This window comes from Apis florea, unplaced genomic scaffold (assembly GCF_048593485.1).
Source record: "Apis florea isolate Af1SG1 unplaced genomic scaffold, ASM4859348v1 contig_3326_pilon, whole genome shotgun sequence".
Taxonomy (NCBI): domain Eukaryota; kingdom Metazoa; phylum Arthropoda; class Insecta; order Hymenoptera; family Apidae; genus Apis; species Apis florea.
This window is the reverse complement of record NW_028256739.1, coordinates 969942-989459: the sequence shown is the minus strand read 5'-3', so window position 1 is coordinate 989459 and position 19518 is coordinate 969942. Positions and strand designations below refer to the sequence as shown.

The 19518-nt window shown below is 37.5% G+C and overlaps 1 protein-coding gene and 1 long non-coding RNA gene across 24 annotated transcripts in view; one reads left to right on the top strand and one right to left on the bottom strand.

Annotated features, from left to right (window-relative positions):
- Positions 1 to 30: 30 nt before the first annotated feature.
- Positions 31 to 19518, bottom strand: part of dlg1 (MAGUK family member discs large 1) — a 516408-nt gene continuing 496920 nt past the window's right edge. For 18 of the 23 annotated variants that reach the window (XM_086911654.1, XM_086911656.1, XM_086911657.1 and 15 more), the window contains 12 exons: positions 10812 to 11025; positions 10506 to 10663; positions 10157 to 10406; positions 9804 to 9906; positions 9102 to 9140; positions 7602 to 7643; positions 6409 to 6507; positions 5043 to 5192; positions 4270 to 4442; positions 4073 to 4182; positions 3913 to 4004; positions 31 to 3500 (listed from right to left, as the gene is read on the bottom strand). In XM_086911654.1, coding sequence (XP_086767780.1) covers positions 3391 to 3500; positions 3913 to 4004; positions 4073 to 4182; positions 4270 to 4442; positions 5043 to 5192; positions 6409 to 6507; positions 7602 to 7643; positions 9102 to 9140; positions 9804 to 9906; positions 10157 to 10406; positions 10506 to 10663; positions 10812 to 11025 — 1540 coding nt within the window. In that variant the 3' untranslated portion in view covers positions 31 to 3390. The remainder of the gene's footprint in view (positions 3501 to 3912; positions 4005 to 4072; positions 4183 to 4269; positions 4443 to 5042; positions 5193 to 6408; positions 6508 to 7601; positions 7644 to 9101; positions 9141 to 9803; positions 9907 to 10156; positions 10407 to 10505; positions 10664 to 10811; positions 11026 to 19518) is intronic. The other 5 variants (XM_086911646.1, XM_086911649.1, XM_086911651.1 and 2 more) reach the window with 5 other exon arrangements.
- On the top strand, positions 4278 to 4805 carry LOC147657056 (uncharacterized). The gene is made up of 2 exons (XR_015293177.1): positions 4278 to 4481; positions 4691 to 4805. It is a non-coding gene; the product is annotated as an uncharacterized LOC147657056 (long non-coding RNA).

Sequence of the window (19518 nt, the reverse complement as noted above, 5' to 3'; positions counted from 1 at the left end):
AAGAAAGGATGGATGATTCTCTGAAACAGATTTAAAATTGGTAAAACGTTTATTAACTATTTAAAAACGATGAAACAAGGTGAACATGAGATTGACAATTCAATAAGTAATATTATTAAATAGACTATAGAGGTGTATAATAAGTGTCTGTAGTAATTATTCTCTTTATACGTTCCTTTACATCGAGACAGACGTCTTTTTTCCATCATCTCCTTTTCAAGATTTTCTCGATTTAACTTTCGGCGAATCCTAGCTCATTTCCGATCCCCTTTTCTCTTCAGGCACAACCTGTGCAATAATATTATTATATGACAACGATTTCTCGCTATTCGATTCATTCTTCAACTATCAATAATACGACTCCATTACTTATTCATTCACTCTTCGTATTTTTTCTTTCGTAAATACGTGCGACGACTGTTGCGTTAACGATTCTAAACACAGGATTTGTCGTAGGAAAAATAGCTCGTAGAAAGCGTATCCATGCTAATTATTATACCCGATCAACCGGTATGTCGTAAATATCGCTCGACACATTCTACGAATAAACGAAAAAAGGAAACGAAGAACGCAAAAATGGATCCTTCCACTCGTCAAATCGAAGGAAATCGAGCAATCGACGATGGCGAAACGATTCGATAATCGCTGCACGATCGATGACCACCGAAACAAGTGGTTAGTAGGTTAATAACCATTGCGACGATACGCAGTTGTACGTATAAACTCTTCTCGCGTTTTCTAACCTTTCTTTGTTTCATTGTCTCGTAACCCTTGATACGATTCTCTTTTCTATATTTTCCACGATTTCTTCTATTCACTCGTATAAGTACTGTGTGTAATCGACGAGCGATTATATCGCATTCCCTCGTCTATATCAAATCTATCAATTCAACGCGACATGATGTGATCGAAAAGATGCCATTCAATGATTTTTTTTTTCGTGATATTTTCGTTATCCGACTGTCTTTGTGAAAGTAGTTCGATACGAGGCGTTTTCGTTGGTCTGGAGTGGAGTGAAACCTGTTCTGCATTTATCGTCAAGGTAATACGTATTTCTTTTCTTCACGATGCGATTCTTTGCGATATTGTCTTAAACCTGTCCAGTTTTTCTTATCTATACACGCGTGTACACGCATTCAGTTTTCTATAGATTGGCATAGACCAATCGTAGAAAGCAAAATGCAAAAGTAACGATCCTTTCTTTGCATCGAACTTAATACAAACATCGTTACGTCATACATCTGTGGCTCGACACGATCAAGAAAATACTACGACCGAATACTTCGTCCATGATTTCACGTTACCACCATATACCATCTCGATTATCTCGGGTATAGGTATTTACAATAATATATATATGTGTGTATATATATATATATATATACACATATATATACCTACTATATCGTAATAATAATTTAGTAGTGGTATTTAAATTACAATAGCGTTCATTCTTTTTCTCCTGGCGATCTCGTTTCTCCCTTTCTTTCGCGCGCGTTTTCTATTTATATATATATGTATATATATGTATATACATATAAATATATGTATATACATATATATACATATATATATATATAATGTTGCACATAACCCAGTACTGGCTTAGTAATCTAGCTGTACAAAACATTATATATCGCTATTCTAGCATCTAGAGATTTGTCCTGTGAGGTTTGATGAATCGTGAGGTTCGTAACATGCGTTTGGATCTTATTCTTTTTCTCTATTTTGTTTTTTCCTTTCTGTCTTCTGTTTCTTTCTCTCACAAAAAAATTTATAATTTTCGCTTTTCTAGTTTCCTTTTATATTATATCTTTTCATTTGTCCTGCTAATACATTTTACGTACGAGTTTCGCCTTGTCAGGCAACGAATCTTCCCGATTTCCCCCTTTGTCTCTTGTTCGCTTCTTATTGCGATTAAGTACATTAAAAAATACCGCGCTACTTCGCTCAGAATTAACCGGACCAAGCTATACATATATTAATATGTTCGGTGAAGCCAAGTATTATTTTTTTATTGATTTTTTTTTTTTTTTTATTTCCGTTTACTTTATTTTCTCAGCGTATCTCGTACTTTGTCTCGTTTCATTGTCGTTTAATCGTCGCGATTTGCGCGTGAAAAAATTCTTTGTTTATAAGCGTCTAACGTGCTGTGCGCGTCTTACAAACAATCGCGACGAATATCTATCTTAAACATCTATTATCTTTTTTATTTTATTTTACTTTATTTTATTTTCGTTTTGTCGCTCGTTCTTCTTTTTCGTTTCGCCTTTTTCGACTTCAACCGAGTGTCGATCATTCGTTTGTTATTCGTCTTTCTCTTTCTCTCTCTCTCTCTCTCTCATCATGTTTCCAAACGTGAACTGTATACATACAATGTAACATACACAAAACGCGTCGCAGTTCGCGATCAGTCGAAGAGGAACTACGACGCGAGTCTTTCGATAAAACTGCTCAACGTATCAGCTTCGTCGTGCCGAGTCGAGTTGTCGTCAATCAAACATTAAAATCATCTCTGATACGAATACACGATCATGTGCTCTTTTGATTTTACAACAAAAATCAGGATTTAGTGTTATAAAGTGTTTAGTGTTATAAAACGACTACGTGTTCAATATTTTCGTCGCAATAAGAAGAATCAGTTCAATAATCAAAGTATCGTGTATTCGTTCCTGACGTCCTAACACAGTGATAAAATTCAAGTGCGGAGATACGCATACACGACAACGCTCTTTTCAACAAATCCACTCGTCACATGGAAACCATGAGAAAACATCGTGATACGACGAAACACTTCTGATATTAACGCTATAACATGTATGTATGTATCCTCTGCCTAACAATCTTTCTTAAAAACTTAAATATTCAGATGTCTCTCATCGAAACGGATAACAATTATAGAACACGCCATCAACTTATCGTTTTATCGTTTTTCAACAATAATTTTATCGATTAACAATGAAACATTTTGTCACGGCGTGAACGATCGCGGAGAGACTCTGAACATTCTTTCTTCGAAACATACTCCATTATTATTATTAATATTATTATTATTATTCTTTCTTTAATCCTCTCCTTAATCTAATAATCGCCTCCCAGTGAAACTTTGCGGGCATATTCCTCCTCGTATTACTTTCAGCGTTTACACGATACAAAGTCTTTTCTTTTCGACGAGCTTGGTGCGCGGCTAACGCCTTAACTGGGACATTGTGCTACTCGATTGGGTGTGTAACAGGGCAACAGGGGTGGAGTGAGGTGGGACGGGTTCAGGATGGGAACGGGGAAGGCATTAGAGAGTTACTCGGTTATTTTTATTAAGAGTAATTAAGCTTGACGCCTCGGAGGTAGGGTCCAAGCGTTTGGACCGGGCTGAGCGTGGGGGGCAGGACGTCACAGTTGCTGGTCTCTGCACGGTACCCAAATGTTCGGGCCTGACTGCTCGGCGATCACCTCCTTCACCTTTACGTAGATCTCTTCCGGTGTGTCGCCTTGCACCACGGCTGTAATTTTAAGAAGAATTCAATTTCAAGCAGTTCAATTTTCCATGTCAATGATTTATTTAATTATGAATATTATTATTATCAATTGATTGAGGTGGCAAGTAAATTAGCTGTGTGAATTTCGTGATATAATTCAGCGTTTCTTGATCTTCTTGTGTCGTGGTATAATGTATCGTGATTTGTTGGATCATGACCTAAATTAATTTTGCAATTTAAAATTATTAAAAAATTGATAGATTAGATATATCATTGGATATATTAAAAAATTAGATTGCATTCTTGAAATATACCTTAGATATTAAATATTTCTAAGATTTCGAGAACCAGAATCAGTGTTTTAGGACGAGCAAACAATTGAATTAATGTTATGTTCATATGGCAGAAGTTAGAAAAGATATTTCGGATTATTTACCAGTAAAATATTCTCCGAACTCTTGCTCCATTTTCAGTGCTCGTTCATATGTTTTTTTCGCTTGTTCCTCGGTCATCCTCTTGTTCATTTCCCTTCGAATATCAATGATCGTTAAGCTACGCTCGAAGTTTCCAAATTAAATAAAAGAATTGTCACTTACATAACTGATTCCACGGATTTTGGTTTAATAAAGATGGCGATGGGATACAGCTGCGCCACTTGTAACCTTTTGATAGCGTTTCCACTCACGTCCAGAATACAGTGTTTTCCCTTAATTAACAGATCATTTTTATCATTCTATCGATATCGAGTATTTTTATTCGTATTTATGAGACTGTCTATTAAAATTCTTTTTACTTTTTCAGCGACTTCTCGCACGGACGCCACAGACGTGCCATAAAGATTGTCATTGTACTGTCCGGCCTCGATGAACAAATGATTTTGAATGTCCCTCTCCATCTGTTCCCTAGATGCGACAAAATGATAATCACGTCCATCCACCTCGTACTCTCTTCTACTCCTCGTTGTATCTGTGGAAATGAGAAACGTTTAACATTCTCTTTTTACTGGTAAAATAATTTAGAGTAACTTCATTTCCATGTAACAAATTTAATTTTCTGTACGACATTTCTTAAAATTATTCTTGAAGTTTTCAAAAATATCGTTGACTTACATCTGTACAAAGTTTAATTATAAGGTGACCACGTGTTTTAGCTTGAACTTATGAATCTTTCTTTTATTCGTCATTTTTTCTAATTCTAATTCTTTTTTCTTTCAGGTAAAAATCTCTTGGCCTCAAATAACTAGTTTAATTTAATTTCAAAGTATTGAATAGTATGAATTACTCTTAGAGAGAACCAGATACTTTAATAAATTGACATCATCAAAAGCAACTATTCTCTAAATTATCTTATATATATATATATATATCCAATACATAGTATTTAACTTCGTTGTCTCATCCAAAGTAAAATACAAAGCCACCAGACAGACAGATGTAATAGAGAAAACAAGCTGTTTCGTTGTTTCCAACGTAACACGAAAATCCTCTGAAAATCTCAGGATCTGTCCCCATGTAACACGTGACCCAAATCAGAGGTAGAGGTAGATTAAAATCCATTTCAACTCACGTGGCACACAGCTGCCGAATTTGTCGGGGAATTCCGAGATGAGGTCGTCGTTGATGCGATCCTTGAGAGGACCGAGGATAATGACAGGTCGTGTGTACTGTATGGTGAGCTGCTGGACTGCCTCGTACGACAGCACGTTTTCTTCGCTGCCTGCAATTTCCGGTATAAGTATACTCGTGTTTCCAAGATATTTTTGAACATTGTGAAAGCTTTTGTTATCCTCGGGTTAGAAAATGTTTCTTTGCACTCTTTCAAACAGCTAAAGGAGACAAACGTTTCTCTATCGATCTTGAAACACGATCTCAAAATATCGATCTCTGTCGAGAGAGAATTAACAAATCGAAATAGTCTCGAAATTTTTTTTCTCAAGATAATAGATAGTAGATTGTATTATTTGTGATATATTCTGGTTAGAAATCACGTATACAGAAACGCGACCAAGGATTATTATTATTATTATTGTTGTTATTATTATGTTTGCTGTCCACCTCGATGGAGAAATGATCCATGCTTTAGCATCTAGGAGATCGAAGCAGGGTTTAAGGGAGTGAAAGGGATTGGTAAAGCTTCTAGAAACTTAGATCGAAGAGTTCGATGTGGCATTATTAGTTACGTGGCGACTATGCTATTATATACGATAGGGTTTTTGTAATCGATACTCGATTCTACGTGGTTGTAACGATTTTAATTTACACTAAAAAGCGTCGCTTCTTCGCTTCTTCCATGAATTTTTTTTTTTTTTTTTTTTTTTAATAATTATTCAGTTCAGTCATTTCTTTCAATTTTAACAATATCGATTCCATAAGAGGGAAATTTAAAGCGATATCGTCACAATCGAAAGCAGATACCGAACTAAACATTTGTTTCGTAAGAATTTGACAAAGATTTCTTCAACATTTGTTGATATATGAATTTTTTAATTAAAAAAAACTTTATAGAAGCGACGCGATTTCACATCATCTACGCAGTAGTGACTGCGACTCTCGTTAAAAGTCTACATGAGGGTGAATAGTGTTACATATATATATAAAGAAACCAAGAAAAAAACGGCAGACAACAGACAAGATAAAGCACGTCGCGACTGTCCCAATTGCGCGAAGCGTTTTCGGCGGTTTGTAGATATTACAAGTGTAGAAATTGGTGAAAATTAAAAAAAAAAAAAAAAAAAAAAAGTTAAAAATTAAACGGTAAAAGAAGGATTGTTTATATATCGATCGAAACTACGTTCGATATCGAGTGTTAGTCAAGGACCTAAAGAAATTGGTATAATATTGGTATTTGTTGTTCACTCTTGTTTTTTTTTTTCCACACACTTTGATATATTTGATATTTTTTTTTCTTTTCTTTTTTATTGTGTATCACTTACTAAACTCGTCATTATTGTCATCGTCCTCCTTTTCCAGATAAACTAACGTCAGTTCCTCCATATAAGGCAGTTCGACGCGATATAAAATTTCTCTACTCCCTGCGACGCAAGACAAGAATTCTTTTTGTGAATGAAAAAGGTGGAGTAAGCGCGCGATGAGATGAGATAGGAGACGAGAATGAACGCGTTTATCGTGATATATCGTTTTATGAATATTAGGCCTCGAAAACGCTCAAGAGCGAAGCTTTTGAATGAAAGCTGGAGGACGTTTTATTCTGGTCGAATACTGTTGCTCTTTTTTTTTTTTTTTTTTTATATGATCGATGAACGAAGGTTTCGCCATTGAATAAGATGTTATGGATGTTCGATGATTCATGTGTACGTGTTAATACAGGAATGGTATAGTTTTAAAACGAATATTAAATTCTTACATAGAAATAAATGTAAATTTTGAAACAAGTTGAGTGACTCAACTAGTGACGTGTCTTCGATTTTGTCTTGAATTTTGTTTCTCGTCATTCTTTTATTAAAATCTAACATTTCTCCTCCTGACTGATACTTTCAAATAAGTACACGAAGATTACGATTACGACGTAGTCTTCAAAAAGAAAAACCATAAATTTTACTTTCGACGCTAATAAAATAATGCAAACACGATGATGAACGAAGCTATTTGTATCAATTTTTAAGACGCGTCACCAGTTGAAACGTAAAATCGCAAAAAGAAAAACAAAAAAAAAAAAGAAAAAAAAGAGGGAAAAACGAAGAACAAATAAACGAAAAAATTCCACCAGTAAAAATATAGGATTCGATTGCTCGGCTCACAGTTGTTCCTCTTCGAAGTCGCTAGGTTCGTTAATCGACAACGCGGTATAAAGAGAGTGCGAGCTCTATTCAAAAGTGACAACGCGCCACGACAAAAGGACGTTGTCGAACAATGTGTTCGTCCCGCGAACGGATCGTTATATCGCGGTAATGAACGTGTGCTTTGTTAATTGATGCGACCGAGATGAAACGAAGAGAAGGGGGAGGTGTAGAAGGGGTTGGGGGAGGTTGGAATGTATAATGGTGGATTGAAATGAAAGACAGACAGAGAGAATGAGAGAGAAAAAGAGAGACGAGAAAGGAGATACAAATATAATAGGAGTGGGTGACACAGAAAGAAAGAAAGAAAGAGAGAGAGACGTGATTACCTTCGGTGTTAGTGTCGTCCTGGGTGTAGCACAGCATGAATGCTAAAACATAACAAGTTCAATATTTCAGTATACGTTGCGTACTAATAAGCGGCCGTTAATAATTGCTAGGATTAATTAAGCTTTAAGCATGAACAATCATCTCCCCTACCGTGACTGGCTCGAGCTTTCGAACAGTCTTGATTGGCCCATTGTGATAGCTCGCACGATCTCGTTTTTTTTTTAACGCGAGTTTTAATTGTATCCACGTCGCTTCGTTTAAAAAAGCTTTGCAAATTCGACGATAATATATTCCGTTTAATGGTGGAAATATGATAGATGGAAAAAAAAAAAAAAATGAAAAGAAATTTTTTCAGATATCCAGTTTTATAATAATTGTTTCGAATCGAACTCGATTTAATTTTTTCGCATCGCGTTGAATGTATCGCGTGTGGACGTTCTATTCTCAAAGATCATTCTGTTCTTCTGTTCTGAGAGATCTAGTTTTATTGTATATTTTCTTTTCTCGATCTGAGAGGAAATTTGCATCTCAAATTGAATTTTTCTTATCTTAAATTATTTATTATTATTATTACAAGTAGCTCTATAAGATGTATTTATTTATTTATTTTTCAAATGAAAAAGAAACCCGACCCTGCTAGAAAGTTGCACGGTTGCAATGCGCTTTCACCGTTCAAATTCTAAAAGTAATTAAGAATTCTAATTTTGCCACTTTTGTAGCAAACGGTGTTCTGCTCTCAGGCAGAATCTTGAGCCTCGCGTTTCTCAACTCACGTATCTATTCAAGAGCATCGTATTCAATATTTAACAAGGAACTTTCACACGGGTACAATCATACAATCTTCGTCAAAAGTTAATCAACGATTATTCTTCGCATCAATAGATTTCTTCGCAACAGTAAAATAATCATTTCATAGAGATGATCACTCGAGATTTTCACTTCGAGGGAAAAGAGGATCGAGCGGTCCACAGTCCACAGTAAATATTACACGTGTCGAGATTCTCTACAAGCGTAACGAAGGGAGGCTCTCTCTACCTCTCTACCACAGAAAATATTAGCCAATATTAGAAAGCAAAGTTAAGTGTCGCAGCTTGCATGGTCGCGTGTTAATGATCAAACCCAGGCAAACACGTGAAATGCTGCGTGTAGTTTGGTGTGCCGGGATGAAGTGCAATGGGCAAGCATAATGTTGAAGAGGATGCACGAAAGAAGAGACCTCTCGAGAAGCGTGTAAAATGGTTCACAGGGTCGCTGATAATCGTTTCTTTTCATTTACTTTCTCCCTCTCCCCTCTCCCCCCCCCTCCCCGTATTATAGTTATTACTCCTTCGTGGATTAATTATTATTATTTCTTTTTTAATCGAAAAAAAAAAGAGAGAAAGAGATGTATGTGCACACGCACGCGCGTGTTCAGTGTATGGTATGAGGAAGGTATGTAGGTGTATCGTGTGATATTGTATCTTGTTTCTTCTTGTTGACTAACTTGTTGGAATACTTACGTGTAGGATCGTTTTCGTTCTCGGGTGTCGTGGGCGACCCTACACAAGCAGGCAAAAACAAAACACATGTCACGTTTTCACATGGTAAAAAAAAAAAAAAAAACACAAAAGCTCAATCGGAAGTTGGGCGTATTCGTCGTACCTGTCACGGATTACTAAACGATATTTAAAACTTGCCAACACGTGCTTCGTGAGCGGGCGGAGATTGGAGAGACATTGAACACAATTATGAATTATTCTTTGAAAAAGAATACTTTTGGGTTGGCTTTGGGGTGCATGTTTCGATCAAAAAGATTATTTATTATTTGACGTTATATTTGATTGAAAGGGGAGAAAAGGTACGCAGAGAAAAAGAATAATCAAACGAAAGAGAGAAACACTTCTAGTCTTTCTATTCGTCACAATTCACATTTGAGAAAGAGAAAAAAAAAAAAAAAAAAACAAAGGCGTCGATTTGATAGAAAGAACGTTGCATTGGGATATATCAAGACACGTAAGAAGTACTAATGTAAGTTCAAACACACGATCTAATAATAATAATAATATATATATATATATATATAGTGACTGAGAAATACGACGAGAATAAAAAAAGAAAAAAATTATCACGTAAAAAACCACAATAGATAATAATATATACGGGTCTGAACATGCACAGAACGTGCAGGATTCTATGAATTCGCCATGTTTCGAGACACTCACGTTCCTGGTCCGAACCGTCCTCCGATTTATCGTCCTTGCTCTTCATGAACGGGAACTTTCTGCTGAACGAGAAGTTCTTCTTTTTTCTGTCCAGTGTCGATTGCTGCAAAAAGAAATGAAAAAAAAAAAAAAAACAATAATAAATTAACGATTCTTATAATATCAATAATTCTGATCACTGAATACACATTTCACAATTTTCAAATTTCTTATTTCGTAATTACATATAGAGTATTTATCAGGCTTGAATTCTTCTGTTAAGGATCTTAGAAGAAAAAAAAAAAAGCTTTAATTTCTTCGAAAAAAATAATAGAATCGATCTGATTTCTGATTCCTCGATCGAGCGAGCTCACCTTGTCGAGGATGACCGGCATGTGGCCTTGGAACTTGACGGAACGATCTCTGGCGCGTTGCTTCCGTTCCCATCGCCTGCGCGACGGTATTATGCCGAGACCCTCCTCCTCGCCCTGAGGAGTCACTCTTCTGGCTTGCCACCACTCGTCGTCGCTGGCATTCGTCACGTGTAGGATTTCACCGTAACGGAATGCCAAACCACGGCTCGGCAAGCCGTCGTCCTTGTTGGGATCGTAGTCGAACAACGCTCTGCGAAAACGTTGGACGAAATCATTTTGGCCATCGTCGATCGACTCGATTCTCATTCGAAGAAATTACATTTCTCCCCTATTATTAATTATACCCTACCTGACGTAAAGCGATTTCTTTTGCGAGGTCCTCATTAGGGTGCCTGTCATCAAATTCTGTTGAGAGATCTGTTGTTTAAGATCATGGATCTTAGCCTCGAATCTGTTGTAATCTTCGGGCTTGTACTGTACCACGATCGTCACTGTCTGCCCGGTGCCCTGGATGGAATATATACTCGCAATTTATGATGGAAACGAGAGAAAAATGTTCGAAATATCAAGAGAATTGTGAATTATACGATATGAAATAATATTTTTCAAGCGTTTCTCGAAACGAAGGGAGGATCCTTCTCTCTTTTTTAGGTACCTTGAGGGCCGCGGCGGCCTCTTCATGGGTGGCTGTCCGAAGATTAATGCCATTGACACTGAGTATCTGATCGCCACGACGTAGTTCACCGCTGAGATCGGCCGGGCCCCCGGCTAGGATGAAGGAAATAAAAATTCCCTCGCCATCTTCGCCACCGACGATGTTGAAACCCAGTCCGGAGGAGCCTTTGTTGAGCACGACTGTACGTACCTCTCTGGAAAATGGGAAAAGAAGAAAAGAAGGTTTAATTACCACCGCGCTCCCAATTATATACCTATTTCGATCGAATTTTCATTCGTTAATCTCGATTATCGCGTGACCAAGTTAAGGAAGGGATCAGTTTCAATCTTAATAATTGAAATCAAAGCAAGTAAAGAGCGGTGCCAAGGCGTATTGTTTCGCTCGCTGTGCCTTTTGAGAAAAGAGAGAAAGATATTTTTAATTCTCTCATTAAAGAATACTTCTCGTCTCGAGCGAGGAGTAGGCAAGACGATTCTCGAGATACTATTTTTCTCCCCCGAGTTTAAGGGGTTAAAGTTTTTTCATTAGAGGTTCCAAGTGGTATCGAGTTCTTAAACTATGTTGCCGGCCATTAATTGCTCCAAAACTTATATCGCTTTAATTAAATTCGTCGCGACGGTGAGGACGGGAAATCAGTTTAAGTTTAAGAATCTTCGAAACAAGCACATACAAGAGCGTGCAATGATCGCAATAAAACACACTTGTTATTTCAAGCGAATGATGAAATTAAAATTCTTTCGTCACGTCATAAAAGAGCTTGTCGGCAAGCTCATAACACGACTGTACGAGAGAAGATTGTTTTTTAATAAAAATTTTTATCTTCTTTACATTTTTACCACGAGTAATGCTCTTTCTTTAATATCTAAATGTTTTTTTTTTCTTTTTACAGGATCTGTAATTTTTAATCTTAAAGGATCACGTTCATCATGTCGAAGTATAGAAGTATATTAATTTTTAAAAATTTGCTTCACTTCGCTTCTTCACGGAGAAAGAACATCATCATCATTTGAACATCGTAAAAGATAATGGTAAAAATAGTTGAAAAAGTCGTCCAATTGGATAACGAAAAAAAAAAAAAAAATATTCAATTTATCCATTTCCTCCATTCGTTTTCTTCTTCGAACCAATATACGCTATATTCTGTAAAGATTCATGGAAAAACAATGTAATCAAGATCGACGAGATTCATCGAAAGACAGATAAATCTCGAGCCGTATGCGCTGGCCATTTATTCTCGTTACAAACGATGGTAGACACGGAGAGGGAGAGAGGAAAAAGAGAGAACACGAAATTCCTTGCTCGTGGAAAGGTTCTGAAAGCTTAGGCAGTTAATCACCGCGAGTCGAGGGATACACAATCCCCGAGTCAATGGACAGGACACGAAACAATTCGCGGACAGAATCTGCATTGTCCGCGGGATGACTGGATTTTAAAGGCTTCAACACGTTCAGAAAGTTTCGTTTGTCAATATTACCACCTCGTGCTTGTATGTCGATTGCCTGTCGATACGTGTGGTTCGATGGAATTTCTGTAACGAGAATATATAGGTCAGATGTATGTACAACAATTGTTAATGTAATTGACAAGGATTCTCAGCAGAAAATTAATGGAGTGGATTTTTTAAATTGAAATGAGAATTAGATATCTACATTTCTTTTTTTAATAAATTCTATTTCATTACGTGATAATATAAATCTACATTATATGTGACTGAACGTATTAGAAAATATGTGATTTCATTTGAAAAGAAGCAAAATTGATTATGATGACGTACACTTGTAAAGAAATTAACAAAAATATTTTCCAGTAATAATAAATAATAATTTGCAAATTATTTGAAATAATCGCGTTACATAATTCACTCTCTGCACCTCGACGTCTGGAAACTTGCTTCCTGTTCACGGTTAAACGGAGTAGAGATTTTTGAAAATGCTTCTCAACGTATGTGATGAAATTCAAATAGATGTACGAAATTACGGCGATAATTAAGCTTCCTATTGAAATTCAACCGTTTCAAGTTGCCCGTGTGACGAGGCTCGAGTGACTGGTGACGAGGGTTCAACAATCTAAGGATTCGTGAAAATGATGAGTAGTCGAGAACACGTGTCGTCCTTTCACAGATATCTGCGAAAGCGTTTATTTCGCATCCCTTTGTTCGAATAATCGATTGTAGTCACTTTCGTCGAGATTCGTACTGCATGATACGTAGAATTTGAGAGAGTTTGAGAATTCGAATATGCAAACAGTTTGAATTTGTACATTCTCGGAATTAATGAAATTAATGTGACGAGAAGAAAACTGATATTTCTAAAATTAATAATCCATCGTGGAATAATGAAAAGTGATAAAAGAATATTCGAAAATGTGTTCACGAGTGAAAGTATCGAATTTGAATTGATAATATTAAATTCCAGAAGAAATTATCAAGATTCCATTATCACAGTTGGACGATATAGTTTCTCAAGATTTGAAAATTCGAAACAGTGAGTGTTAAATTAATAAGAGAAACGGTATATATATTTTTAAACGAGTGGAATTTCAGAATATAGTTGTAACTAAAAGTTTAACAATCCTGGAAAAATTTCGACGCAAAGTCTTTTTCAAAAAATGAATTTAAAAACTTGAAACATCTCCCTGCATCGAATTTGCGTCCAGGAAATTGGTAAAACCGAGTTCCATAATCAGGAAATCAGCGAGATTACAGCATCGCAGTTGCGAAATCCAAGATATTGGTCCATCCAATCCTAAAGTTATCAGTATAGTATCAAGTTCTATAGGGTAGATGCTATCGTTGAAATTAGGTTGAGCGTCTCAGACATGTGGGTGTCGCTTAAGGTAGATTCGAGGTCGCAATATCGTGCCACTGTTGCACCATAATCGAATTCGAGATCGAAACAACACTTTAGCACAATTGCTTCTTCAACAATATCCAATGTGTTCTCAACTATAAAAAGTTTTCAATTTACAACTTGATTATTGAAAGAATTAACGTGACGGCAACAAAAGTTGTAGAAAAAAGGAAATACGAGGCGTTTATTACACCATTACGTATCGTGAAGTAAAAATGGCCGAGGCAAACTGTATAATCGGTGCACGAGTCGCGAAATCTAGAATCACGTGCAGCAGGTATACAACTAGGATAGCCTTAATTAAACCGTGGCGCAAAATCTCGACGAGCTACGAATTTTTTTTCTTTTTTTTTTCTTTCGAGAGTTCTACACACCAGTCGAGAGAAAGAGAAAGAGAGAAAGGGAGGAAATGCACGGTATCCTAATTAAGATTTTCGTGAAAAATTCGAGTCTATTCACTCATGGTTCATTGCTTATAAGCATTGCTGCATCCACGAGCGGTTAAACCCGGCATCAAAATCTGGATTCATCGTCTCTTTCTCCCTCTCTTTTTTTCTTCAGCATCTTTCTCCTCTCTCTCTCTCTCTCCCTCTCTCTCTCTGTTTATCTGTGTTCACCTAGAGGGAGGATTTCACCCCTGAAAGGTCGATTTTCATTCCGTTCCAGAGAAGCCACTCAACGCACGGGCTTCTCGCTTGCGTTAACAAAGACCTCAAATTAGTGGTCGGCCGGTGCAGCTGCGTTTCCAGGGCTCCATTAAGGTCACGTCGCAGTGCATACGCCGGATAAACGGAGGGACGATGCCTGTGCGCCAGGGGATGGTGAATTTAACGCGGATCTGGAACGGTTGGTGGTCGTTGATGGATCGAAATGGAAATTTTAGTTTCGAAATTTGTTACATTTAAAACCATTCGATACTTTTAAATATTTTTACTTTTCTTATTAATTCTAGAACTTTTAGGTTCAATTATATCGTATTCAAATGTATTGCGCGTTTGCAAGTTTAATTAATATTGGACAACATTGCCGTTAAACGAATGATCAGTTAAAAAAAAAAGAGGGTAAGAGAGAGAAACGGTCGATGAAGCAGCAATACAAGTTGTTAACGATTATTCCATAGAACAACTATATTTAGCCGGTACAACAGCAAAGCACGAAATGTCAATACTTGTTTGGTTCGCAGAGAGTTTGAAACCGTTGAAACATAACATCTCCACTCGAGAGCTTTGCGTGTTTAATTCCTCGCCACCTGTTTTTCCAATAAGTATAAAAGGATTAAAGAATTCTTCGTCAAAAAAGAATTTTATCAGAGGCGTGAGAGCACTTTGCTTAATTATTGCGATGGATTTATCTTTCCGAGTGATCTAGAAATATTCTAAACAACATTTCATCATTTCAAGCTTTTGTAAATTTGATCGTAATCAAACTAATATGTACATAGAAGGATTGAAATGTCTTCGTCGAAACAATTTTTGTATGAGACACTTTTTTTAATCATTCACCTTTCAAATGATCCACAATTTTTCCATCAATTTTTCTCAAGAAATAAATAAATTCCATGCATTATCTCAACGAAATTTCAACGAAAAGCTTTTGCAATTTTAAAAACAATCTCAGGGGGGAGTCGATCGATTAATGGAATGAAATATTTATCACGTAAATCGAGAATATGATTTTATGGTTAATTGGCCATTCACAAGAACGACGGATGTTTCACCAAGAAAATTCACGAACGATTTTATTTCGATACACTATTTCAGAAGGAACATCAGCTTTAAATTGCGACATTCCAACGAAACTTCTAAACGAAATGACTATTTTGTCGCAGTCTCTGTGGAATGCAGCTCGGCGAGAATTTGGTAAATTGAAACTTCAATCTTTTTCTTTCGTTATCGATTTTTGACATCAACCAGTATTCTGTTAAAAATTTTTCAGTTCATTGAGATTAACCCTGTTAATTTGAAATTAAAGACAGCTTTAAGCTCTTGACGGTAGAGGAAGAAATTTTATTCTTTGAAGTACAAAGTTGAAAGCACCCTTTCGTTATTGATTTTTGACTTCAACAACAGTCTTCCTTTAAAAATTGCCTTCTCTCTAAAGTTGTCTTTGTTCTGTTTTTAATTGAAAACTAAAAACTAATTAGTTTCAAGCCTCTGATTGTAGAGGGGAAAGTACAAGTTAAAAGCACTCTTTTTCTTTACCATCGATATAAGTCATTGGAAATGTTCTCTTAAAATCGAGTCCTTTTTGCTTTGTCATGCCATTAATTTAAAAAGCTTCTACATGCACAAAGACAGGAGTTTTATTCTTTGAAGTAGACAAGTTAAAAATAATCCTGACGTATCTAGCTCTTGCAAAGGAGTCTACATAAAATGGCGAAATACGTGTAATAATAACCAACATACCAAGAAATCTGAATCATTTCTGCCTTGCCTCCGCTTGCGAGAATACAAATGCTTCTCCTTATACAATGCACTATTCATAATATACGAATAATATAATCATTCGTATTAAACTTTAACAAAATACATCTTGAAAAAAAGAAGAAGAAGAAGAAGAAGAAACTCTCTCCACTTTTTTTTTCGATTTTAAATTGAATACGTTTCAAGTAACCCTGACACACCGCACGAGAGAACCTTGAAATCCTTCGAACTAATAAAAGATCCTCTTAGTGAAAAATACCTGAGGTCTATTTTTGGTTCACGCGATACGTCCTCGATTCATCGATCCCCGTCCGCAAAAACAGTCTTCCACACGAATAATCGGCTCGAAAAAAGAATTTTTCAAGGGACGTGGTCCAGTTGAACGCGGATGGAGACGTCACTGGCGCACGCGAGTTTCAGCTGATTCTGAAGCTCACCTGCGCAATGCGCCCGAAACTGCGACTACGTGACGCGTTTTGCACGCACCTGTCCTCGCCGTTCGGTCCGCAGCGGCTCGACACAGGAAACGAGAATGTCACTGGGTCAAGAGAGCTCGATTCTAACCCAAAAACGATGTAATTTCGTTTCCAACACCCCTGATCGAGTCGGAATGCTCGGTTCTATCGCGTCAAACTCGTTTCACGGGTTTAATCACCGTTGTAGTGGAGAATTTTTAGGATTGGATTGCGAAATTTTGCGAAATCTCTTCACGCGAAATTCTCGAATATTGCGTATATCAGATTATTCTAAAAAATTAATGTTATTTACTATGGGGAATGGATATGATTTAAAATTCGAAATTTTGTGAAATTCTCGAATATTTTGTTATATCAGGTCATTCCATAAGGTAGTACTATCGTTTACAGTAATACTTTTATGAAAAATCTTGAATTCTCGAAATCTAAAATATCTTTTTTCCTTTTTTCTTTCGAGATTTCGAAATTTTGAAGCATATTTATAAATTCACTTTCTCGTTCCATTTCTTTCATACACTTTTTTTTTTTTTTATAGATATTTTGCTGCAAATGTTTTGTAATTCTTTATTAAAATATATCCGTCATAGTTATTTTTTTATACTATCAATATTGTTTGGTAAATATTCTCAACTAAATTTATATAAAATTATATACAATTATATTCATCCAATTGCATGGATGTGTCAGAATGTAAGAAGAAAATTTGCCAATTATTCGAAAGAAACTTATATATATATATATATAAAATTAATGGTATAACCTAATGTATCTAGGTATTCATCTTCCATACGTTTTCGAATCCGAACAAACGATCATGTGCTGCTTTCTCCGAATCCATTTCTCCATCCCTTTCTCGAATCGTCGATTTCTCACCTCAGACCAGGTTATTATTACACAATATCTCCAAGCCACCGCAATTTCGATCACTCTCAAACTCACGGTTCAACATTCATGTGTCGAAGAGAGCGCGATTATTTTCCATCGAACTCCACCGTGTACAATTGTTCCACCAACCAACACCGAAACAAGCAACACCTAAAAACTCATGGATACACACTCAATTCATGATCCTTATATTCAATCCTATATTCACCCTTGGATGGAGCACGGTCGTGAAAGACAATCGACGCATCCGATTCTCCCTCACCAACGTTTCTCTTCCCTTTCTCCTTCCAAAACGAAATCACCACTCGTGTTTTCCAACCACTGTTTACCCCATATATACATCCCCGACTCACCGTGTCAGGCCAACTAAGAAACGCACGCAAAGCGCACGGACCAGGCATGGTCCACGCTCTACAGCTGTCAACCAGCTGCTCACCTCAGCCGATCCTCACTTTTTCACTTCTCAGTGCCCTGTCACTTGTCACCCCGACTGGCCAATCGCCGATCCTTTCCAGCCACCGGGAAAGCGCACACCGTGTTCGAAAAGTTGCGCGCAACACACGCCGCGCTGCTGCGTGCTCGCAACCGCGACGCACCTGCTCCCCTCCCTCCCTCCCTCCTCCCCTTCTCTTCCCTCGCGCCAGTGACGTAACGCAAGGGGTGCCCTCGTTCCAACCTCGAGATGACCAACCCTTCGTCCTCGGGACGAGTGGAGGGCAGAGAGGCGAGCGATAGGACAGGCCTTTTTTTCGAGTTGTTGGCGAGCCGTAACGTGGCGAGACGTTAAAGGTGAAACGTGAACTCGACGTCTGGGACGCGACGCCCGACGACGACGGGGGCGTCGCGACGGATTAAAGGGCGCATAGGTGGCCACCGTGTCGCCATGCGCCGCGCCGGCCCCCGCGGGCTATCATCAGATCGATAGAAATAAGCTGACTCTCGCACGCTCGCCTCCGCCACCCCTTTAAGCGCCATAAGGGCTCCTCCAGCCGCCCCTCCAACTCGTGCTCGAGTTTCTCCCCTGCCGCGGAAACCAGGCCAAACGGAGGAGCCAAGTTTCTCGCGGAAAGGTAGCTGCTTTCTTTCTTTTTCTCTCCTTCTTGTTTCTATCGTTGAAGAATCGGAGGATCGTTCCGTTTTAGAAGATCGAGAAATTAAAATTGCACGATTGTTGTTTTCTGTTGATGGTGAGTGTACCAACGATTTCCTTTTCTTTTTTAGCTTTAGTGTTTGGAGTTTTGTAACTTACTTACTGTTATCTTTACAAACAAAATTCACTTAATTCCAGTTTGCAAATACAATTTGACCCGATTTTTCGCAAGCGTTCGTTTCACGATTAAAGATCGTGTGCTGATTCAGCAGATCGTGTTCCAAACACACCACGAGCATGATTAATAATCAGCGTGTGTCGATCCGCGTTGAGATAGAATTTTTTTTCTTTTTATTCAGAAAATTATTCAGCTTCTGTGTATGCGGAGAAAAAAATCTACTCGTATATACCAGTGCCACTAGTTACAGACACACTTGACCGAGATCTCGGCGGAACAAGCTAATATGCGCCTATATACCTTCCGCCTGAATGGCGTAGTTCGTGTATCGGATTTGTACAAGCGTGGATCGCAGCTAATTGCACCACCGACCAATGTAATCGAAGCCAGCCTTGCGAGAATGGAAATTTCACTCGAATATCGCTTCTTCGATTGACCTACTTACACATCGCACCTTATGTCGCATGACTGTGTCCGTGTTTATCGTGCACACGCACACGCACACGAACACATAGCGCCACGAAAAATGCACGCGATGCGTGAAATATTTTTGCGATATTTAAAAATCGTCAGAGTGTTACATCCATACTTCAACATTTGGTTCACGGATTTTTGTTTGAAGTTTTTCGGTTGAAAAACTGGATCGTCGATTTCAGAGTTTCTGGAAATTTTTATAGATAAAAAAAAAAAAAAAAAAAAAGAGGGATTTGGTTTCAACATGGAATAAACATTTATTTCGGTTCAGGAAATTATCGATATCTGTGAATTCTGTGTGATAAATATAT